At 38.7% G+C, this 25,760-nt stretch overlaps 1 protein-coding gene across 1 annotated transcript; it reads right to left on the reverse strand.

The window, feature by feature from the left end:
• Positions 1-209: 209 nt before the first annotated feature.
• Positions 210-23,901, reverse strand: LOC139721314 (arrestin domain-containing protein 1-like). Its single transcript, XM_071632635.1, has 7 exons — positions 23,775-23,901; positions 11,791-11,907; positions 6,101-6,324; positions 3,826-4,008; positions 3,115-3,309; positions 1,497-1,638; positions 210-892 (listed from the first exon to the last, which is right to left on the reverse strand). The coding sequence occupies exons 1-7, from the start codon at positions 23,899-23,901 to the stop codon at positions 210-212; spliced, it is 1,671 nt and encodes a 556-aa protein (XP_071488736.1).
• Positions 23,902-25,760: the final 1,859 nt, after the last annotated feature.

Consider the following 25,760-nt stretch of genomic DNA (forward strand, 5'->3'; position numbering starts at 1 on the left):
TCTTTTTGTTAGGTTTACATAAAGTTACATGAATCTTCTTTTAACAGTAAGTAGAGACATATTTTAGTGGCAAAACTTGGCGTCTGTAGCATGATATGAGTGAAACAGCTGTGTACGAGCTAGGAAAACAAAATATTTACGGTGAAATATGGAAGTCTGCAGGTAAAGGTGTGCATGTAAGTGAGCATGCTTGCGTGTATGAGAGGTAGCTAGACGAATGCTTCGGCTATTCGTCCGCTAGTTCTGCTGATCCGCTGTTCCTGAGGAATCTCACGAATTAACTTATTGCTCGACCGCCATGGATCTATGGCAGGCTGCTCGTAACCAAGCGACGTGTCGTAGTATGTGCTCGAATCGCCTGACGTCATTCTATTTGCCAAAAGTGATGTTCTTTCACTGTTTAGCTCTGGTTGCACTGCAGTGTTCTGTTTGGGTTTTGCATTCAGTGGTGACATGGGCGAATGTGATGTCGGCGAATAGTTTGTGGCCATGGAGTTGGCCACAACGGGCAGGGAGCGATCACTGACCCTCGTCGACGAGGGCGTTGTCTCATACCTTAATCGCGAAGTAGGCGACAGAGGGCTTATGCTGGCAGACACGGCTGGCAGCGATCCGCTGGATATCGTGGCGTAGGGTGATGGCGGCAGAATATACCTCTCGCGATTAAGTTGTTGCTCAAAGGCTGGCGTAACGTCGAATTTCGTCCTCGAAGACGGCGTCTGGGGGCTGGCTGAGACTGGGAGGCTGATGCTGTGACCAGGTGTGTAGTTGGTAACAATTGGAAGAGAGGGCAAGCGAGGCAGGGATAGCCGCGGAGGAACGGGAGGCTCTTGACCACTTTCCATTTCGCGAAAACTGGAGATGGCTATATCGTAGGACGGAGGTGGTGGTTCTAAAGTTCGATGTAATCCATCGTGGCGGAAGAAGTGGAAATGAGAGACGACCGAAAAAGTGAACATCTTATAATCATACATGTATAAAACATTCCCAATACATTCCCATTCCTAATTCCGTTATTATGGTTCTTCGTGTTATAAATCGTATATGGTGACAGGGATATTATCCATGTTCAACTATTGTTCTCTTTGCAATTGAGCCACGCAAAGTTTTCGACAACAGCGAACTTAAACCCCCGTTTAAAACCCAATATTCTTCAAACCTTCTATTAATGTTACTTACTCGTACATACTGTGTCAAAAGAGCTACCAAGCATGTTACAAAATGGATTTAAAACATTAGATAATCACAATTGTTTCCTTTTTTGTAGTCTATTGTCGGAAGAAAGTATAACATGCTTGAGGATCTTGAACGTACAGAACTAACACTTTAGGGAGGCTTGGTGCAATTTATTCAAATGAAACGTGGATGTGTAACTAGTCAAGAGTGCTGGCATAGGCGTGGGTATGCGATGCCTAAACCCAAACGTTTGATGTCTTCTGACTAAATGACCTCAAGAGTCAGGACAGGCAGATATATAGCCAACCGAGTTAACATACCCATGCGTTTGACTTCTGATTGATGGGTCACGGCCATGTTCACAGCTGGGGGAGGGTTTGAGTGCAGCACAGCTATGGTACCAATAGATATCGGTAGCTTGAGAACGCACACTGGAGTTTCAAAGCCCACCACGGCAGCGATCTAAAGTGTAGGTAAGACAAAGCCCCGGGAACACAATCAATAATTAAACTTGTTACAAATTGTTACAAATATAATACTACATACTGCATCGTGCAGATGCTAGGTTCCTCCAGTAACTTAAAATAGTATTTAAAGGAGACCTCCGGATGATTTTCAGACTTTTACATTCAAAGCGTATAGTGGAATGCTAGACATCCCATTGTAACGCTTTGAACCAAAACATGTGTTTGCATGAATTACGAAGAGTTGTCTCTCCTTTTCTAACACCTCCCTGGTTATACCGAGTACAGAGTTTCAGAATTTATAGTGATTGGGTTGAGGAATAAGAATGATTTCAAAATTACAAGTTACGACAAATTGCAATGAACAAAGTGATGCCATGGCAGCCTCACCGTAAGAATGCATGAGTTGGGGCTCAAGGAAGCAGAACGAAAGAAGATGGCATGCATATATTCTACACAAGTGGTATTGTAATGGATTTGCACTGCTACATTTCTGGTATATGTGAGGCTCCTATGTCATCAGCACTGTTCAGTGTAATTTGTTTAAAATTTTTCAGAGCATTGTTTCTCTGCTCAAGGACCACAATAAATTCCAGAAATCTGTACATGGAGCTGTTGATTTATGTACTACATGATGTGAAGTTATGAAAATCGTCTGGAATGCCCCTTTAAAGAAGCAATTCAAAAGAACGAGTGTTCAGATGGAGGGGCAATAATCTATAGTTATAGTTACTTTTTATGCATACTGCAAAACTTCTTGAAGTTTAACTTCGAGAACTCTTCGCGTAGTTTGCCAGTTCACACTGGCAGCCAACTCTGAAGTTTCAGTTCTCGAAGTTAGAATAACTGGTGCGAAAAATTACTCTACAATGTTCAGTGATTGTGTATATGAAAATTATTGTAAATAGTGTGATTTTGTATAATCTTTTTAATAAAACATAAATACAAAAAAAAAGAATAACTGGTGCGCATGTGCAACAAAAAAGAAAGCGCGCGCCGTCTGACAGCTAATGACTGTGACGTAACAATGCGCACAGGTGCATCCCGATGAGCGCGCACTTCGGAGGCACCGCCCGCATGCAAACAGGTGGTTGACTGGTCACGTGACAAAACTTCGCGAAGTTTCAGTTGCGAGCGTTCGAAGACTGCGCAAACTTTAAGAGGATTTGCAGGGGTTCGGGAAATTTCCTCAGTTTGAGTGAAATTTTGGCGAGAACTTTAACTTAACGAAGTTTTGCCGGTGCGACCACGGCATGTGTGAATTCGTGTTGTCGTTGTTGTTGTTGTTGTTGTTGTTGTTGTTGTTGTTGTTGTTTGGTTAAAAAAATAGAACTTTTTAGGTGGGGAGGGGGATCGCAATATCAGCTATGAAGGAGAACACTAATTCAACAATAAACTAATCCCAATAAGATACACATTACAAGATCAAGTTAGTAGATTGAAAGTCGTAAATACTACATAGTAAAGTGATCACCTTTAGAGAGTACTCGAGGAAAATGTTGGGGCAGGACTCAAAAGCGCATGGAACGATCGGCGGAACCATGAACGGTGTGGGTTCGATGACCTTCTTCTGGTACGATGCACACCCCTCCAGCTCGATCTCAGCCACGTAGTCTCGTATTCGACGGTCATCAGTGCTCCAGCCAGATTTGGCAAAAAACGTGATCGTCTGTGAAATCGATACATGGGTATTGTGTGTCCTATTTTTAATTACCCAGCTTGCATTTCGAAGACACATATAAGCACTTAACTTAAACAAATTGTTACTTACGAATTGGTAAGGTGCAAGCCTAAAACCAGTGTTGGTAGACACAATCTGGAAAAGAGCCATAGCCTGAATTATTTTGCCTATTTGCACAAATATAATAGTATTCAGTTAACAATGATTTCCTGAGATTTAAATCTACGAGTGAGTAATAAGTAATCCGTATCGACTAATAACCAACGGTTAGCAGCAGCTTGCTGAAGATAAGTAGATCGGAAGGGAAAATCTATAATTTAGGAAATGGGCAAAGTTACATAATAGAGACCGTAGACACACATTCTGACTTTTTTTTCGAAAAGTCTTCTCTATATTAAATCAAATACTTGAAAGCATTATGTATTTGCAGAATCTGAATATAAAATTCATTTTGATTGCTTTTTGCATCAATCCTCAAATTCACGAGAACTGTCTAAATCAAACCTGAATAAGTGTGCAGGTGATGAGCGATATATCGTTGTTGCTCTGGTTATCAACACGTCCCGATATCCACATCGATTCCCCGACGATGTAACCTCGCTTGTCGACCGATATCTCGAGAGTGACAGGTCCCGTCTCACAACACAGACATCCTTCCTTCGCTGTCATCTGGTCTCCGATTGGATGCTAGCGTCATTAAATCAAATATTCCAGGGTTTATTTCATAAAATGTGAATATTCTTAAAGAAATTTGTTTATAACAATTATGACACTGCAGTTCCTTATTCCTCGCGAGCATTTCTGTGGTGTTCAGATATGACCAGTGGAATGGATTTATTGTGTTTAGATCACTCATTTTCGAAGTGTTACTGTCTTCAAGACACTGGTAGACATGACGAATGATAGAAATAGATTATCATAATACAGGCTGATGTATTGCGTATAGTTTGATAAAATGAGTGTGAAGTCATGTCACCTCTACACTGATGCAACTCTGATCAGCCCTTGCTACCTGGAGATGATGCAAAGTCCATTATATATCATTCCAACACTAGATCATTCCTTTTGCTTTTTTTTTTTGGGGGGGGGGGTAAAATAAGATCAACAGATGGGTGAATCCGTCAAATATTTAGAGTGCAAAAGAAAAAAAGCCTAAAAACATCTTGCCTGTTTTGCTTTCGTCCTACCTTTATTCATTCATTCACATGGCCCATTGTCACGTCAATGTACGAGGTTACAAATACCCCTCAAATATTAATTATAGTATATCGATAATAATAATAATAATAAAATAATAATAATAATAATAATAATAATTGCATTTATATGGTACTTTATACTGATGTTTCTAAGCGCATTATTGCTAATCTCACGCGACGAAGCAGAAGCGAATCAGTTTCCAACATAAGCGTATAAGCGGGGTCATACTGATTACAGTAAATTATGTTGTTAACTATTACGTCATCAAAATGTGTTTGATACTATTGTTTGCCTCTTCCCAATAAAATCCGATATTTCGTTTTTATGACATTACAATTTGGTGAATGCACGGCATTACAGCATGCAATGGAACCTAATGTTTCGTCTAGTACCTGCAACGCACATTAACAGAGAATATTGCCCGTCACATGAATTTGCTTACCACCAGGCTTGATATTGAATTCATTGCGGCTTGAATATCAAGGCTAAACCAAATTGGTCTCTTGTGCCTCACAATGGCGTTGTCAGGATGGTTTTAATGGCTGCAATAACAGCATAAAGTGAATATGACAGGTACAATTTTGTCATCCCTATCTCATCGCAAAGTAATAAATGTCAGACAGACAACCGTCTGAGAGTGAAGGATGTCCAAATGTCTATCTGCCTCGCCTCCAAATTTTCATATCACGTAGTTCAAAAAAATGCGCCAATTTGATGACATTTACATGGTTACCCATACGGGCGAGTCCTTACAATGATGCATTTATTTGGATATCGGCGTGCCATTACTGTGTTGGATATGATGCACTCTTTTTAGAAAGAATTAGTGGTACACGTACAATGCATTTCAAATATGTCATTGCACTTTGCTAAGTATATATTGTCATTTATGCAACATTAACAAATAATTTCACGTTATAAATAGTATAAATATAAAAGTGCAAACAGATTAATTTAGTTCTCAGGGATTTGATACATATTTACATATTTTCATATATATTTATTATTATCATGATGCAGTATTGATATCATTACTATTGTCATCATTGTTATCTTCATTTTAATCTTTAGTAGAATTACTGTTGTCATTTTCTGAGTGTTACCATCATTTTTGCAATCTTGTTATCATCATGGACATCCTCGGTATACGATATTATTTATCAAAGCATGTCCATCAGACAAGTCTGACTTTCTTTGTGTTATAAAAGCGTGTCGGAGAAGTCTTCTGATAAACTCACCGATTGCAATTAGGTACAAATGGAAGAACAGTATACAGAATGGCAGAGGAAAAGGTAATACATTGTATGCATTTTGTTTTGTTTGGTCTCTTCTTTTCCTCACTTCAGCTTTCATTCTCCCAGGATTTATTACACCAAACGAACGTAAACCATCAAAGAAATCGTTTCGCTATACGTTGTAATGCAAGACTTAGTAACATTATACGAAAATCAAAAGAATGAGAAAGTTGCAGAATTGTTTCCTAAATACTATACACAACTTATACATTATGATGAATTATGAAAGAGACTTGAATACGTTTAATCTAACATTCATGCAAGAGTCAAGTGTCAAAAATTACCAGGACGTCTGATACGAGGTTAAGATCGACCACAGGCCGAATCCTAAAGGATCTCTTGGACGAATGATCGTACTTCATTGGCCGATCAATGATAGCCTTCACCACGTAGGTCACCTTGGCGAACTTACAGTACATCTCTGGAGGCAAACCTAGAGGCAGTCGGTATCTGAAGGGAAATTTATGCCTCCCTGCAGGCAGGATGTAGGAGCGATCGCTGACCGGGTCTGGAAGATAACAGTGGGAATACTTCAATTCATATCATAGTTTATTTCCAATCAACGAAAATCAAAACATAGTACAAAGTATACATGTCATGAAATAATATCGTTCAAACATTTGCAAAAGATTCATGTAGTATACGAGATAAATTATATAACAACATATATATATATATATATATATATATATATATATATATATGTACAAGAATTAGGAGGAACAATGCATATATACTTCGTGGGCGTGCGGAAAATAAATTCGATTATGGAAAATAGTGATCCACTAAAAAGCAAAGCTTGTGGGACGTGGATTGCTCGATAAATAATGAGTAAATACTTGGTTACTGCTATGTCAGAATAGAATAGGTAATGATAAATGTAGAGAATGCAGGAAAAAGAATTATTCACAGCAGTGTAAAGAATTATTTTTTTTTTACAACGCAGAAAGTATGGACTTGTTTGTGGTTCTTGAACTTGACTTTTTTGTACTTGATATTTTTTTATTTTGCACCAACATATAATAGTGATTTTAGAATGTTCATGGGACTCTGCTATGTCTTCTCAACATGTTTTCTTATGTTCTGTGTATACAGTGTATTATTCTTGTATTGTATTGTAAATTCGGGACCCTGTGGAAGAACAACCGTATTTTGTAAATGTGACTGAACGGGCAATCCTCCGTTTCTTCTGCTCGTATATGCAATGTATATGCAACTTGTAATGTGCGTATTTTTTGTCTGAAGACAGAAATAAAAACAACAACAACAATGGCTATGGAAATTTCTGCTCGTAACTATCCGTGCCTACCTTTTATTGACAGGTTCCGTCCACTTACAGAGTATGGATACAACGTGTTGCTCAATTATTGTTCAGTCATCCTAGTTTCTGGATGAATGATCCTAGAAAAAGTTGTCTATATCCATTCACACTGCAGTAGGTATCTTTTGGACATCAAAATTCGATCTTGAAGCGATTGAACAATTAGAGATTAACCTTTTCAAAAGGAGAGCCAATGAGATATGATATTTTATTTATGTATATAAAAACCAAGATATTGAATATTTCTCTGAAATATTTTTGACTGGCTATTGGGATGTGATGTAATTCATCCTTCTAATATCATTTTATGACTTTCAAATTAACATGTAATTCATGTGTGATGAATCCATGGGAAATCCCTAACACATACTTACCTCCAGTCTATTAAAAAAATAAAAAAATCAGAAGTGAGTACGATTTCCTACTCAGATGGGTTCCACACCTGGGTCCCACTACTGTTACCAGTAAAAATTCAAGGTACTTTATTGTCTGTTAAAGGCCTATTTACCTTTGGGAGCAGTGATTTTAAAAATGATCAAGGTATCACTTTTGATGCATAATAATGTGTAGGTCAGTTATATCACAAAACATACTACCACATAGAATTTTTGCCATGGAGCCTAAGATACAAAGGAGACATCACTTTTTTCCTCATTAAACCGTAACTGTAGACGGTTTAGTCTAGAAACATTTTTATCATTACTGTTGTTCACATTTTTTATATTCAACAATACTTAACATCAATTATACTGGTTTAAATTTTTATATTGGTGGTTTCTATCCCTAACTCACATTTTAGAACTATATTCTTAAGCACTAATGCTGGGCTTTTGTTTCATCCGCAAATGGTAAATAATGCCTTTGAAATGAATGCAGAGATTCGCCCTCCGATCCATTGGCATTAACAAGAACGGGGGGGGGGGGGAACAACAGTAAGATAATTTTCATGTCATTTCCATCGCCCCGCAATCAGCAGCGATCACGGCTGATTGTTACTTAGGAATATTGATTGCAGAATGTTTCTGTTCTGAAACTACCGCTGAGGTTTAATGGCCAAAGAGAGTAAACGTTGATGCGAAGACACGCCTACATCTAGAGCAGGTCTGTGGGTATGGAAGCTCTCAAGGCTCCGACTAGCTTCCACCGTCTGCCATTAACTACTACGTGCCCTGTGTACAATGAAAGCACGGCAACATCGCTATACATCCTCTCTATCAATATTGCCATTGTTGCTCACGTTCGAAAGGTTTTTCTCCTAGCAAGTCTAGAATGCAATTTATTTAACAAAACTGGGATCGAGCCATAACACCCACCACATTTCTTGGACCCTTTGAGTGATATGACGTGGTGACATTTCAAATGTAAAACCTCTGCATGGGTACAGACAAATTTTGTGAGTTGTACACTCAGCAAAAAAGAAAGTAGACACTTTTTTCAAGCTCATATTTCTAATAGAATATTCGGCTAAGTATTTATGTTTTATATACCATATCAAAGATAATTTAATTGGCTAACACCCTGATAGGTTAGTACAAAGGGAAACTTTACGCATGAGTGAACACAAGCGTTTTTCTCTTCCAAGGCACAAAAGTAAAAATTGCAAAAATGGACAAGTTCTCATTCATGCGTATGTGCTCTTCCATATAACAATGAGCGCAAAAGACAAATTTAACACGATCAGATCCACAAAATGATTTACAGAACCACCCATTGACCTCTATAATGTCTCTATAGCCCCCAAAGATAAAGAAAGGCCAAAAACAAAAAATAATGGAGAAAATGAAGATTCTTTGGTCAAATCCAAATTCAAATCACAGAGAAGAGGTAGTATCAACAAAAATGGTAGAAATCTGAAATGTTATTTCAAATGGAGAAAATTGAAAATGGTATTTGGTTCTTGAATTTGTCTCAAGAATTCTTAAATTCCTAAATTAAAAGAACAAAATAAAGAAATTCTTTTCATTTTATCACCTTTGCGGCTTGCTCCCTATGTCATTTAAATTTGAGTTGACAAAAAGCTCTTTTTTCCCCCTTTAGTTTCCCACTTTGTTTTTGTTTGAGGATATAAAGAGATACAAGGAAACAAAAACTTAGTTTTGCTATTCATTCATGTCTCTCAATGTCTTAAACTAATCTTTTGTTATCAAGGCTACTGTGAAGGGCATTTGCAAATGAATGACCAAATGTCAATTTCTGCAATTTTTACTTTTGTGCCTTCGGGACAAAAATGAATGTGTTCACTCATGTGTAAATTTTCCCTTTGTACTAATCTACTGGGTTGATAGCCGATTAAATAATCTTTAATACGGTATATGACACAAAGATTTTTACCAAAATCTTCTATGAAAAACATATAATGGAAAAAGTGTTGACTTTCTTTTTTTGCTGAGTGTATGAATAGGTTATTCTCTCTTTTTGTAGAATACCACTCAGAGAATGTGCTGCAGAACATACATGAGGAAAGCAACATTGAAAAGACTTCAAAATTCCTACCAAGTCCGCGCAGTATACGTGTATCCATATTTTGAAGTTGGTAACTAAATTGACGACCAGTGTTTATGATTAAGATGGAAACATTATGAACGGAACAATGAGATACCATTCCTGTTTGAAATACTTGACTGGGCTGTTTGTTTGGTTTTCTTTTATAAATATCACACCATGATAACAAAATTCCTTCGTGCATCGCCAACTGTTTCGATTGCAATTCAATTGGTTCAGTACCGTAAGAAGCCAGAAGAGGAAATCTTTATAGCCCCTAATACTCGAATTAAATATGGTGTCCATTAAAAAGCAAGGCAGGATATATAGGTCATAGATTTTATGAATCCAGTTCACCGCCCTTCGAATTGTTCGGTAGTGAAAAAAAAAATGCAATGTGATGATTGCTTAGAATAGCCGTTATGCTTCATGTCAATGCACGTCACCCGTCTCTCCAGCAGTATACCCAAAGCACCTCTTCCTCTGTACTAAATATTTTCAAAATGTCGTCATGCATTTACGATGTACACTGTTTATCTTCTCTCTGTACCTACTGCTAATTGTTTATCCTACAGCTACTCCAGCAGCTCATAATCTTCGCCTGTACGACGTGTCGTCGTCTGCTCGCACCATCTTTCACACGATTTCACGTCCATTTTGAGCATTGCTGCACCTTGGCCACTTCAAGCTGTTCAGGTTTTCTCCTTACATTTGTTTGTGTATCTACTAATACAAAGTCATGCTTAAGTCTATCAATTTAATAATCAATTCATTTTTCGTTATTTATCACTTATAATTCTGTCATCCATTCATTCATTTATCTATCTGCAATTCTATCAATCTCTTTCTGTTAGGTTCATGGAACTGGTGTGACAGATATCATTAACTGACAACATAATTATCATCATTATCACAGTTATCATCTTTAGTGTACTACTAAATCAAAATATCATGATCACTCTCTGATATAGGATGTGACACGACTTGTCAATCAATCTACTGCCAAGTATCAACTTGTATCTGTGTGTTGCTTTTTTATGTAGACAGATACATTGTTAGATAAGGAATATGAAATAAGATATTATACCCTACGTTTAGCTTCTGTTGAATAATGGATTGTATTCTGTGACTGACGGTATTGTTGTCTTTGGATCTGCGTCACTCAGAAATTACTGTGCAGTCACCTTAGGCAGTCCGTAATTTCTAGAGGAGCCTCTCTCAGGGTGTGTTTTTTTGATTATGGTGGAGAGATATCCTTCATAGTTACTGCATACAAATTGAAACCATGTACTGTGTATGTATATATATATGTATATATATATATATATATATATATATATATATATATTTATATGTTATAAATCATGTCATTTTTATGACAGACAGACATACAGCTAAGATGGAAATAGAAGCGGTAAGTTCTGTACCACAGCAGGTAGGATAATTGGTTCATTGTTCCACTGTAATAATGCAACTGTTCATACATTGTGCCAGCAAAGCCCATGTTCAATACACCTGCTATACGTGTATCCAGTCTTGACTGGGCATTTACACTGTGAGCCCGTGTCTGTATTACCAACACTGCACTGCGCAGGTTCGCATCGTGCTAATATCATCAGTGGCAGGGACGGTGAATTAGCTTGATTGACTTAAAGGGGGTAGGTTCTCTACGCTTAGATGGAGTCAAGAGCCTCAACACTGCCTTAGGTGATGTGACAAGACAACAAATCCTCTTGCATGTCGGGCATGTGGCGTGACTGTCAGGGACACGTCAGATTATATTTAAGGCCAGCAGAAGTAGATTGGACAGACGGACGTGCCTGACGTCAAATAAGAAGCATTAAAAAAAAACACGAACAAGCAGACCAAAAACGAGCAAAACAAATACTGACTAATAGTTTTGAATATCAACGTGGGACAGTCTATTCCAGAAGTCTTATGTTGACAGTTTAGAAGAGTCGGTGGTAGACGGAATTTTGCAGGATAGGCTTAAAGGTAGTACGTAATATTCAATCTTGATATCTTTTTATGATTGTGCGTGCATCTTAAATACTTTACACAAAAGCACACATAATCACGTTAGTGAAAATACTTATGGCATGCATTGGCGATTGATAAGCTATACATGTAAACCTCCTCATTGACATTACTGCAAGCTAGACTAAAACATACCTTCACCAAAGACAAGCAGTGTGTAATCGAAGAGGACTTCCTTCCAAGAGTAATCATCCTTGCTCTCGTTCTTTCGCCATTCTGTTTTCGTTCTTCCCTTGAACCTCACCCGGATACCTGCATGGAGTAAGAAAACATTGTAATGCTTCAAAGCTTACCATGGTTTGCCTAGGCCCTGTCCAATAAGTACGTTTGTTTTATAAGCACCACCTATTGCCTTCCTGACTCACCCGGTTCAGATCATGTCCAAAAGCAAAAACAAACACATTCTGTTGCTGTTCGTTTGGACGGCTGTTTTCTTTTGAAATTCTATCAACTTTTAGGTGATTTGAAAGAAGAATGTCTAACGAAATAAAACCCTAAACACGAATAGACTTTGACCAAAAAGTTACTCCGAAAGCATTCCTTCATGATGAGTTTTAAGGATAACAGTCACAAAACAGCTTTCATCGTGAATCAAAAAAAAAAATCGGCATCATTTTATCCGTATTGAAAGCTGTCTGATTGTTAGCAAGCACCGAGTGAAATGCATGCACTATACCGCTTCTTTGAAAAGATTGCGTGTTTTTGTTTTTGTTTTTTTTATGTCAGGGCAGTGTATAGGAATACCATTTATTCTTTGCTGACTCAAGCATAGTGTAGACAGACATTCCTAACTGTCATCACTTTCCGTGTACCTCACCAGATCAACGTTTTTAGAGTCCGCGTTTGCATGCTATAATTATGATTTTTGTGAGGAAAGCTACATCACACGTGTTACAGAACTACTCATTCCTATGTGTATGGAATTCAACATGATATCCGAGTGCAAAATATGAGGAGAGAGACCAATTTCTCGGTGAGAGCTGGAAACGCATTGTTGTAAACTGCTAATGAGAAGTGGAGCGAAATTTACTACCATGGATATTCGGAATGGCGTGCATGACGAGAATGGCAGAGGTAGAGATGAGAAAAAAGCGACCAGGGAAGAGATGAGTTAGGAAGAAGTGACAAGGATAAGTAGTAACAGTGATGAGAAGGTTCAACTCTGCATTACTCTCCTGGAGTACTCTTTTCCCCTACATATGCAAAACTGATCATTCGCCAATAACTGTTTCCACAGAACTGTTATTCCAGCAGACATTGCGTGTCGCTTGTACTATAACGCATGCACGAGTCATCAAATGTGTGTGGTAACCAACACATCATTTAAACTCATTTTATACGAGTACCAGGGTATGTCCAAGGAGAATGAGCAGCACACACGCTCTGGGCTTACTCAACGAACTCATGAACTCCTGGACCCGTTTCCTGAAATGCTGACTAAACTAACTTCTTACATCTTCTTTACAATAATCTTACATAATATCCCGAAGTCGAGGAGACGGCTGTGGCGCCACAGAAGACCGTTCTTTCATCCCTGTCTATCCACGGCCTCTCTCAATACCCTCTCCCAGCGGGCCTCAGGCCTGTCCAGGCTCGGGTATTATCTTCTCAGCTCTTCTTTGATCTTCCTCTCGTTCTCGTTCCACTCACTGTGCCTTCCAAGGTTGTATTGACAAGTCACCATGTTCTCAATGTATGTCCATACCATTTATGTTTAGGATGTTTTCACATTAGTCAGATCTTCAAAGGCCCGATGGCTTGTTGGACTCGGTTCTTCACTTTTTCATTTGTAATTCGATCTATACGAGAAATTTGCAAATGTAATCGTCTGAAAAAATAGCCCAATGCATTTGAGGGTTTTCAAGTTTTCAAGTTCTGCTTTGCCAGCCTTTATGCTCATATTAATACCTTCGGTATTAGTCATTACCTTCGTTTTTGGGTAGTGATCTCCACAACATAATGGGCAGTCGAAGTCTTATCCAGGCCTTCTACCGACTTCTTAACTCCTCCTATTCCCCAGCGAGACAGTCAAAGTCGTCAACAAAGAGTAGATTTGTTAATTTTCTGCCTTCAATATTGACAATTCCTTCATGATTCTGAATTGTATCCTTCATGAGCTTCTCAAGGAAGATGTTAAAAGTGGATGAAAGCAGGTATAGGCTTGTCCGACACCATCTGTCGTCATAAACAAACCTCCCATACTGCCGTTGTAGAAGACTGTAATAGAAGCCTTGTCATACCGTTGCTTAATGATTCTAATCGGGGGGGGGGGGGGTGTTTCATCAAGCTGCTCGTAAAGTTACGTGTGACTTACGAGCGACTGGTGATCAGTTCTTGTGCTGAATTATGGAAATTCTGATAAGTATAGCACATCAGAACTGATAACCAGTCGCTCGTAAGTTGTTCGTAACTTTACGAACAGCTTTATGAAACAGGGCCCAGGTCGGCGTGTTTGTTGAGCAGAACCTAACGGGGGCCCATAGGGCTGCATGTCAGACCCTGTCAAAGGCTTTGTTATAGTCCTCAAAGACATGGTAGAGGTCTTTTTAATGTTGGATGTATTGCTGGCACATTATCCCGAGGTTAAAAATTTGTTCTGTGGTGCTGTGCACGCCAGCTCTGAATCCTGCAGCCACTATTAACTTTGCTTTCGGCTTCTGGCGGTAAAGCAAAATTATCGACGTTACTTTGCTTGAGCGGCAAATCAAGCTAATTGTGACGTAATTCTTGTAGTGTTGCAGGTTGCCTTTCTTTCTGTATAGGCAGTGTCATTAGAAATGACTGTGTCCAAAGTTTGGGCTACTCTCATATCTGCTCGACCTTGTTTTATCACGTCTTTCAATATCTCCTCTAGATTGGACCAGCACGGTCGAAATGTTATTCACTCCCGCTGACTACTCCTTCTTTAAATATTTAACTGCTGTTTCGACTTCCCTACATTGACAAAATTGTGAGCTCCGATACATACGACCAAACATATCTAAACATTCTCTCAACCTTACAAGAATGCCGTTACCAAATGTGATATGGTTAAACACCGGTGTGGTTTGGTTAGTGCATACTATTTGTGAGTCAATGATATTGAAATGGTACAGATGCCGGGAGGGTGGTCACTCTCAGACAATTTAATGTACTACCCATCTGCCCATGTGCACCTGCTTCCAAACACTTCAGAAATTGTTCCTAAATGGCGTGATATAACTGGCGTCACAGACGCCATTTAGGGTGTGCTTTACAGGTGTGGCGCCATTTACCAGTGCAAATTTGATGTGCTGTAATATACCATTCCATCTAGGTCCATTTCTTAAGTTCTTGGGCTCGGGTCGTCACGTATCCTAAATGGCGTATTTCGTCAAGGTACCCTGTGCAATACCCTAAATGGCGTTTTAAATAAATGCATCTTATATACACTAGTTGGAAAATAACAAAAAAAAATAACACTTTTCTGAAAGATAATAAGTAATTCAGTCAGTGTCAGTTAAGATTAATGTCAAAAGCATATTTTGTGAAATAGGACCACTAAATGGCGATAAAAACCCTCTCCCCTTTCGTAGGAAAATCATCGACAACGCAGCATGTCTAAAAAACAGACTCTTTTGGGCCCATCTTTTTCGGTACCCCCTCCCCCTCCCCATGATCGCTGGCGAGTTAGCCAACTTAAAAATGCACTACCCGGCATGCTTAGAATACAAGGACGTAAATAATTCTCAAGATCAAACATATAAATTTTACTTACCCAAGGGTCATATGTTTTCATAATATTCCCTATAGATGGCTAAACTATAATATTCTCTCGAGGAACGCAATGTCCAAAATCTTCCCTAGTTTCATCAACGTCACACCATCTTTCCAATCTGACTATACCGTTTTATGACATGAAAAATAAGATCAATGAAAAGCAAAGCTATGTCTGGATATAGTTCATTATTGTACGATGTTTGTATATCTTTAAATACATTATAGCACGTGTTCCCTATATACGATACCGCATCAAAAGATTAATACAGTGTACAGTCAATACTTCTACAGAATGATGGATAGAGCAAATAAAAAACGAAAATACACACAAACAAACAAACAAAACAAAAGCGAAAAACACACAAACAAGGATAATCTGTTGAAATTTGCACCGCCTTTGCTTGGTCAACACTTAAACAATAGCCATTAGCAGTATAACGTGTATAAGTGTTAAGGCTTGCCTTCAATAGTTAACCATTAAATTTTGGAATTATAGAAGTTGTTCTGCGCGGTGAGACACAACTTGCACGCGTCTTCTCCATACATAATTTTATTGCCACGACAGTGCATTAGCGTTTTCTATACGAAAAGCAAGTTATGGTAGCTGATATACATTTTTTTCACGTCCGCAAGTATTTTCGTCCGTGGGAAATGCGTCTTTGCTAAAGCAAGTATAATCATACTAAGTTAACGTAACTGTAGATTACAAACAAACATCAGAGAATGGAGGTTTTTGAAGTCGGTAGCTATCTGACAAATCAGGGGGAAGTCATTGCATGAAAATGAGGCAATCACGTACTAATGGACGTACTCGGATCTCGTGGCAAACATGGCAAGCTGATTACGTGTTTGCACGTCACTTGTCAAGGGTGCGCCCCTCCAGTATTTGTCCTGTTCAGGAGGCGGGAAAATTAACTTTCTCCTTTCGCAGGGTACCTTAGCTGAAGAAATATCGATAATATGATAAGCACAAAAAGTAAACGCCCCTCCATCTCAACAACTGTACGTATGTCTTCATTCTCTTCTTCTTATCCTTTTTCCTCCAGCAGGTAGCTAAAAGACGAGGGCACTTTTTACCCCTTAAATACATCGCAAGTCTCCGTCGCTTATCGGGTTAAATGGCGACGTGCAAATTGACGCAGGGTTATTGGATTGGTGTAGCCCTGCCACACACTGGTCTGGACCCCTTCATGCTAACGTTTTGATCTATACGTTTAGTTAACATTGAACGTGTATGTATTTCGTCTGTCCCTTTAATACCCTTCGTCGCAAGGTCAGCGTACATTATTTATTTTAAGCGCGTCATCAATGCTGCATGTATTTCACAGAGCAACGAAAATTTAATCGTGATAAATGGCATGTTCTTCCATCAATGCAATCTTGTCATTTTGCCTCTATTTTTTACTCTCATCTATTACAATGTCCTTGACGCTTTACTTTTGTCTTTTAGCCTGGTCTTCCGTGAAATCGTGTTCATTATTCTAAAAGATAAAACAAAAAGTATACAGCATAAATGACAAAACGACAAAATCACGGTCATGACGCAAATCGATTTGATGACAGGAGGAATTGGCAGCAAAGAGAAGGGAAAAGAGCACTGTCAGTAAGGTTTAAGTACTGGCATTGTGCAAGAATTTACTAGTATATGCAGGCACTGATTTAAGTAGGCCCTATACATGGATGTGTATGTGTATGATATATGCACGTGAGTGTGTCTGCGTCTGCGTGTCTCTTTTTTTGTAGTCCCAATCTTATTCGAGAAACGTGATGCACCGATTTCAGAGAAGCGACCAAGCATCCTGTTGGATCATCTTATTACAATCCTTGCAATTTGGTTACGTCGAGGGTTTTGCTGATAAAAAGCAGAGCAGAGAGCAGCCGACCCGTATTGCTACTTTGGTAAATTTGTGGTACATTTTTCGCCGTTCTTCGAGAGAGAAATTTATAGAGATTGATTTATATAATTCGATGTGAGCTAGCTTTCAAATTTCCAGAATGAAATGGCCCAATCGCTGGATGGCACTCAGATCCAATTTGTGAATCGACTGTACATTTGCAGTTCTAGATGAAGAAATTAAATTAAGGAAAGGGGTAATTCTCACGTTGCCACGTTACACACAATGGACTGAATGTAGTTATCTTGAATATGTTATTGTAACATAGAGGATAATCATTCAAAATCACCATCAGTGGTTAGGTGAAGTAAAAGTAATAAAAGTGTCAACAAATATCAAACAAAGGGCACTTGGAGACATCACATGTGTTTTATATTATTGTAAAGTGTGAACGGGCACTAGATCGATGCCACGGGTCCGCTGAAACCATGGGCGTGAGCCGAACGCCGCCTTGAGCATGCGTGAAGATTTTGTAGCTGACGACATGGAAAACTGATGATGTTAGAAAAAATGATAATAAAACGTGACATGGAAGAGAGAGAATCGAGGGGGTCGGTGCTCTTTTGATTTACTCTTTGGCTAATGTAATTCTAAATTTAACCCAATAACATGGTGGACCCACAACGGGGTAAATGAAATATTCCTTGAAATCTGCCCACCTCCGTGATCTGATTTTCGTATCATTAGCGTTTATTTTGTGTATGTATTATTGCCAGGCAAAGTTATGATGATATAATGATGATGCTGTTTAATACTTCAGTATTTTATGAACAAAATTACTCTGAAGACACACACACACACACACACACACACACACACACACACGCAACAGACTGTGCGTAACGATTATATTTATGAAATCACAGGTAAACAGGATTGGGAATGAGAAAATTTGTGCACCGAAAACAACATAATATGCGACATAGCAACATATAACTATTCAACTGTTTGGGAACTTGGCAAGAAATAGTCTTCATTAATTAGTTTTTAGCTTAAATACTGTGAGATGTAGTTAGATAGGGAGCAAAGGCATTAAAGAACAGAGGTTTGCAACCAGTTTGACCTACTTACTGAATGATGTTACATTGAGCCATGGCTCTAGGGGCTTTCCTAATCCTAGACACAGGTATTTACAAATAGTGACATGTATTATTCATGTGTATTATGCATTGTTGCTGATATACATTAGTCTCTGCCTCTATACAGCGGTTACCTGTCCCCCCCCCCCCCCCCACACACACACACATAATCTCTCACTCACTCTCATAAATGGTGCGTGTCAAGTAGGATTTCCCGAGCAAATGATGACATGGCATTGACATTCACGATGAAACGAAATGTCTATATTCCATTGATTCGCTTACAAATTAGTTTCTCTTTGGAAAGATGTTTAGTGAGAAATATGATTTATTCTTATTCCAGTTCAAACTTACTTTTATACAAATACAATAGCAATCAAGCTCTCAATATCAGTGATATCATCATTCAAAAAATAAATATTATAAGCCATCCTTATTTTCAACCAGATGGTCTGGGAAGAATTAATGGAGGTCCTCATTAAGACTTGACATGCTGACTGTGCTTCAGATAGCCCTGCTTCAAGATTGTTGAATCCATATAATGATGATCCCAGTAGACTCGTCATAAAACGTGTCATATATACTGTAAATTCACTCCTTTTAACATTGCTGCACGGAACACTGCTGACATACAATTGACATTTTTCGCGCTATCGTTGCCAATATTGACGGTAGAGTGAATTTCTAGAGTACAATATAACAATTCATTTACTCGGTATACATCATGCATGTCACCGGTATTGTTTTTAAGGACGAAATGTGTGGTAAAAAATCTTTCATACTATGCAAATCATCATCCCTACAAATTTCAGATTCCTGTATTCCGTGTCTTCGATGAAATGTCTTTGTTTAATTCCATGCATTTATTCTCATTTTCTATATTGTCTCCTCGTTACGTCTTATATCTCACTATTCCTTGAATCTTTGTTAAAGCTGGCTACTTTTCCCTTCACAGCGCAAGCCCCTCACGCCCTATCACCTTATACCTGTCTCACTCTCTGTTCTCTTTTCGCTTCTTGGCTACAAGTAACGTACCTTCAAAATGTTCGCATGCAGAGTAGATTACCCTGATCGACAGATGGGCGATTCTCACAGTTTATGCTGGGTGGACCATCAATCCATGAAGTGGAAAGGTAAAGACGTTTGTTGGGTAGTTGACAGTGTTTATCTTTTATGCAAAATGACCCTCCCCCGAGGTGTCTAGCAGTATTACAATCTATGGCTTTTATTTAGTCAGTCGATCTTTATTAAAAAATTTTATTACATTTGTTCCATTTGTTCCTTTTTTTTTCATTCCTCCATTCTGCATCCAATTTGTGCACTCATATCTTCACCTGATTGTGATGGCGAGATCATTTTTTTTTTTTCAGCAAGAATTACATCGTTGAAGAAGGAGGATCTGCTGCAACGTGATTTGCATAACATTATATCTCTGCAGTGACTATAGTTCATTATTAATTAAGGAGTGCGAATAGGAGCCAATTAATTATACAAGAAACCTAAAGACTTTCGAGTCTAGATAGGGGCTGTCGGAGTTTGACTGTAGCCTATATCTCATTCGTGGTTTGAGCCATCATAACAGTTCAGTTTCCTCCAGGTGAAATTCATACTCATAATCCGTCAGTGCCAAATAGTTTACAGATTTATCGTTGGTGCAATGCCGTTCGTCACTTTAATGTGTTGACATTCGTAAAAGTACCTCATCAGATGCTGTGAAAATTTCCAACTACAAGTTAGTGTATCCGTTAAAGTTGGTCTGAGCTCGAATGCATGTTTGTTTACCTCTTCTGGATTGGACTTGTATACATTACTTAAGAGAGTCTTGTCGTTCACAAGTGTGCTATAAGGCAGTAGAGTGTTTAACACTGTACAGAGCAGCTCCCAGGCCGAATGACACGGCTAATTGATAAGTGCATTTTTAAGCCACGATTGTGCATTTTGCCACCTGGCATGACAAACCTGGGTACGGTTACACATTACTACCCGTATTACCTGGATGCGTAGTCGTGATACGTATGCGCGCATCCTGAAATCTTTCGGGTAAACTTTGTTCTTGTTTTCGCAAACCGTATTATAATAAGGTAAACGAGTTGCAAACGAAATGACGTTAGGTCCCCTACATGATGACTTAGATGATTCGTACCAAGCGGAAGAAATTACCTATTTTCAAGGATGGCTTTTTCGGCACGTTGTGTAATTACACAACGGAGCAGCTACGGCGTCACTCGCTGAGCTCCTCGCACAAAATTAGATTCATCTTTCAATGGCAGTAATTCCTGCGCCAACTCTGACAGCGCGTGGGACTGCGACTACCGAAGAGCGAAATTTAATCAACTAACGGTTTCCATCCAAACGGAAATTATGTCCTATATTTGCAGAAGAAAGGGAGAGAAAAAATGAATAAGCAGGGTCGAACGAAGCCTGCAGCTACGAGGCATCGCTGAGGAAGAGTAGGTGGCTAAGTGAGAGTCCAGAGTTAACCATGGCAGGTCAGCACCGGTGGTATTTGCGACGAAAGAAAGGACAGCTCAACTTTGTTTATTCCGCTGACTATGCCAAGTACCAATGCCTCACTCTCTTATTACCTTTTCATTATTTTGCTAGCAGTTTAATTCGTGCTAACAGTCACCATTGCGTTGAACTGTTAAAGCATAACATTTCATTTTTTCTGAACTGTTTTTGGCTCTTGCCGTTTGTAATGATAATAATAATAATAATAATAATAATAATAATAATAATAATAACAATGATAATGATAATAATAATTGCATTTATATGGCGATTTATACTGGTGTTTCTAAGCGCAGAAGCTATTCGTAAATCATCCATTCTGCTTTGTACACTCACAGTAAAAGTATTGATCAGTGCTTCATACTAGTACCTTTCACTTTTCAAAGAGCAAAAATGTCGCTGTTCTTTGAGTGCTCACATACGCAAACATATATTCATACCATTATGGATTTAATTTTGAGTGTGAGTGTAGAGTGAGAATAAGAGGGAGATTCATGCGTGAGTGCTGTCCGCGCGACTATGCCTGAGCAAGCGATATTTCCCCAACAGCAACAATGCGCTAGACCAGTAGAATACTAGTACCGCATACCTCTGTGTCCTTGGGCCTATACACAAGGATTTGATTTCACTTTATGTATTTGGCAGGTATTAGTGAAGAAGGCAAGTCAAGTTTAGAGAATGTATTGAAAGAGACAATTCGGAATATTTCAGCATATACCATGTTGAAGTAAAAGTACAAATAGCCTTTACTCAAAAAAAGAAAGAAAGAGAATAGCATGTCGAATTTGATATTGTCACTAATGAGAAAATACACGCATATCAGTGGAACAGTATATCGTAAGAGTCTGAACGCAGTCCGCACATTATTGTCAAAGTGTAAACAAATGAAAGAAAGTCGCTCAATATTGGCCTTAGCTCTGTCCATCTCATCCCAAAAGTACCATTTCTTGAATTAAAATATGACAAAGATTAAGATTCCTGAGCAATAACTTGGCATGTTACATCATCTACCCGAAGAACCACATACTGTAGTCAACATGGCACATGCACATGAAATGCATAATTCCATGTTTAATTTTCGTAGCTTGAGTGCCTAACGTGGTAAACCAAGATAGTGATCTGTTTTCAATATTTCAATGTCGTTACAACGACAGTGTGACGCTGAAGAGTAAGACAACTCCTGTAAGAGAGAAGACAAAACAACAATGAACGAATAAAGACTTTCTCTTTTTGGCGAACACTAAACCATGTGTGGCGTGGCATTGGAAAATCATGCGTTTGTCTTGCCTTCTACGTCTTCTCACTATTCTTCTAAAACTACAGACCACAGCAAAGCACCGGTTTTTTGGTTTTTTTTAGAACCGGGTGTATATTGATAACACCTTCTCTTACTTAATTGTCAAAAAGATCGCATTTTGCACCTAATGGCTATTCATTTCATCTGGCATCACAAGACCTAGCATCCCACAAAAGAGCAGAGTAGTAAAACTGACCGAAGTTGCCAATTTTAAGGCGTTTGTTAACATTTAGAGACCTCGTATCCTCCGTCACGTTTGCATCAGGACTAGACCACGTAATAAATGTCCCAAGGACTTTCATCTTGTAAAAAAAAAAGAAGCCCAAAACACCGAGTAATGAAAATGTGTTGTTTATTGAGGGGGTTTCTTTGCACTGATTGAATGTTCATACGACAGAAGAACACATGCACTTTCAAAAAGTTTTGACATAGATTACAAAAATGTGATAGCTTTATTACGTTTTAGCATTGATATGAGATTAACCCCCATCTCCACGACAATATGAAATTTAGAGTTCAGTTAAACAATATTTTCTCTCGTTACCGCAAATTATGATTATTTGCGAAGTTAAGAGAGTAGCCCATTCAAACAAAACAAAATGGTTTCCTATATATTATGGGACCCTCAATACGTAAAGAATTACGCTATGAACGAAATACTACAAAATATGACACAATTTAAAACACCGTTGCAAATGGAGCAAAATACCTATACGTTATAAGGGCACCAAAATATATACACAGTGCAAACTATATTTGTGATTATGCTGATACAGTAGTTTGTAGGTAAAATCAGTCTACGTTGTTTAAGGCCCTGATGAAACATTTTCGATATCGTCTTTACATCTCCTATTCTGATATCATCATGTTTGGCCATGTACTTAAAGCGTTCTATCACTTCAGTCAGTGTTTTATCAAAATACCACATGGTATTATCTATCTCATCAAGCACTATATTGAATTTTGAATAACATGTATGTTGATCGAAAATAGATTACAAAAATATTCATGATAGATTAGATATTATGTTATAAGCCCACAAATCATACAAAAATCAAAACTCGATACACGTTTTTACACTTACTTTTTCATCGTTAGTATCTAAAACTTAACAGTAAGATCTGACAACAAGTTCTTTTGGAATTGCCTTATAAGCTCTATAGGTTTTTAAATCAAGGAAGGACAACCGTCTAATTTAGCACATGTTTATGACCATGACCAGGTTACTTTAAAATCATAAAACCAATGGCAGCATCAATTTTGATAACTAAGGAAAATGAAACGAACAAAAACGATCCCGATTAAGCCATCTGTATTCATTTCAAAATGATTTGAAAAAAAAAAGAAGATCGTATTGATATTTTTATGACTTGTGTGAACACAATGAAAAAGAAACTACGCCTTGAATAGATGGCTGTAAAGGCAATCAAATCGATTTTCTCAGAGACAAGCTCTACCTTCCTGTCTACATGATGGAAGTGAAAATTGCACCGCTGTCCTCCCGGAGTAGGCTCGAGTACATAGCCTCTTTGTTTACCCGAGCGACGTAGAGCGTACAGTCATTACCTGTAGTACATAACCATCGCTTTAAAGACTCACCCCGGATATGTCTTTTCTCTGATGAAAGCACTATGAGCACGTATCCTTGGATCAGGTCACCAGGCTTGAATACGTTGGCGTCGTTCCCTTCGAAGACGATGTCGAAAACTTGGAGTTTGCTGCTCATGTTTAGAGTCAGTGTCAGTCATCGGTCGAGGTCATTCTAGGAGTAACGACGTTGTCTGGAAGCACCGCGGGGCAAAGTGTGACGGGACGGTGACGCCACAGCGTGCATGCGCGCTTACCTTGTCAAACAATCTGTGCTCAGAACAGTGCTTATGCTAATCAAACATAACGCCAAATTACAGAGTCGACATGCAGGTACCAGTGTAGCCAACGAGGCTTTATTAGCCATGGTTTCCAAGAGACTGGAGGTATTACTAATTTCAAGGCGAATTGATACGAGAAAATGAAACCGGCGTATATTCATGAAATTATTTAATGGAATTCAATAAGCTCTTGTTACTGTCACCTAGCTGGAGTTGTGGACGGTGCTTTGGCCACTTCAGGCATCCAGGGCAGGTGGAGGAGTAGGGGGCTTGACGCCATAACACCTTGGCGTCTTTTGGGGTTATCATCTCTTTTTCTCAATCCTCTCTCTCCCTCTCTCCTTTTCTCTCGCTTTTTCCCCACAGCTTTATATTTGGAAGTTCATCAACGTGACTATCATCCCCGATATACATCTCTCTCTTTATCTCTCTCTCTCTCGCTCTATCTATCTATCTATCTATCTATCTATCTTTCTATCTATCTATCTTTCTATATATCTTGACAATGTAATAACTTATTATCTAATTCGTTCTCAGTTGAAAGGTCACTGTTATTTCCCATCCTGATCAACACTCTCTCGCTCTCCATTCTCCGTCTTTGATTCTGACAACCAGAACAAGCTACACTGCTCAACCTTGTCGTGTGTATGTTCGATACCCTTAAAGAATTATGATAGTACGATGACATTTGAACTATATTAATTGAAAAATATCTGTCATTATACGCAGTCATGTACGAGTATATAAGTTTATCATGTCAGTAATCATACATTCTTGTTATACGTGAATAAAACAGCTTAAACTTGAGGACAGCTTGACCCACCGAATGATAATTCTCATCGGTGTTTTCTGTTCACGTGACTTATGATTATACGGTCGCTGAGGAAATAGCCCCGAAATAGCACGCTGTATTTAACACTCAATGATAGCAGCTAGAGACCCAACCAAGCGAGATGCTGCTCGTTGATAGCTTTGTTTCCCCATGGTGTCGATGGCACTAGAAGGCAGGAACCAGTGGCCTACCGTGTACTAGTAAGGGAGAGACTCTTCCTCTGTGTAGAATGAGAGGTGGAAATTGTGTGGTCCACGAAAGAAATAATGCTATTGATGTTGTTGTTGCTGCTGCTGCTGCTGCTGCTGCTGCTGCTGTTGCTGCTGCTGTTGTTGTTGTTGTTGTTGTTGTTGTTGTTGTTGTTGTTGTTGTAGTTGTTGTTGTTGTTGTTGTTTGTGTGGCCTTTTTTTCCCATTTCCAAACGTTCTTTCATTCAATTTCACTTCAATGCAACAAATTTTATTTCCTATCAACAAAATACAACACCAGGGTAAACCAGGATTTACGCGTGCGTAACTGATAAGTGAGCTACAGAGCAATATAAAATTAATGACACACGCACACACACACACACACACACACACACACACACACACACACACACACACACACACACACACACACACACACATACACACACAACACAACACAGACACACACCCGGAATGGGTATTGAAAGAAGCCGAGCTGATCGTGAAAGGCTCTGTAATAATGTTTGATAGGATGTTAAGCCAGTGCCACGCCCCTATAGCAATGTTCTCCTATTCCTATACATAATGACGACAAAACGTGTATTGCACACTGCTGCACATCATTGAAATAGATTAGAGTGTTAATTTTGTGTGTTTCATCTTATGAGGTAATTTGCGAAAGAAAAGAAGAGGA

The sequence above is a fragment of the Diadema antillarum genome, unplaced genomic scaffold, assembly GCF_040938485.1.
Source record: "Diadema antillarum isolate AM-2024a unplaced genomic scaffold, OU_Dant_1.0 scf00000141, whole genome shotgun sequence".
Classification (NCBI taxonomy): Eukaryota; Metazoa; Echinodermata; class Echinoidea; order Diadematoida; family Diadematidae; genus Diadema; species Diadema antillarum.

Excerpts from the sequence above, each read along its gene's own strand:
- LOC139721314 (XM_071632635.1), bottom strand. The coding sequence starts at position 23,901 with ATGAGCAGCAAACTCCAAGTTTTCGACATCGTCTTCGAAGGGAACGAC. Across the intron at positions 3,310-3,825 it reads TCACCTGCACACTTATTCAG|ACGATCACGTTTTTTGCCAA; the intron begins GTTTGATTTAGA and ends TCGATTTCACAG. Across the intron at positions 1,639-3,114 it reads TCCTCGAGTACTCTCTAAAG|ATCGCTGCCGTGGTGGGCTT; the intron begins GTGATCACTTTA and ends CCTACACTTTAG.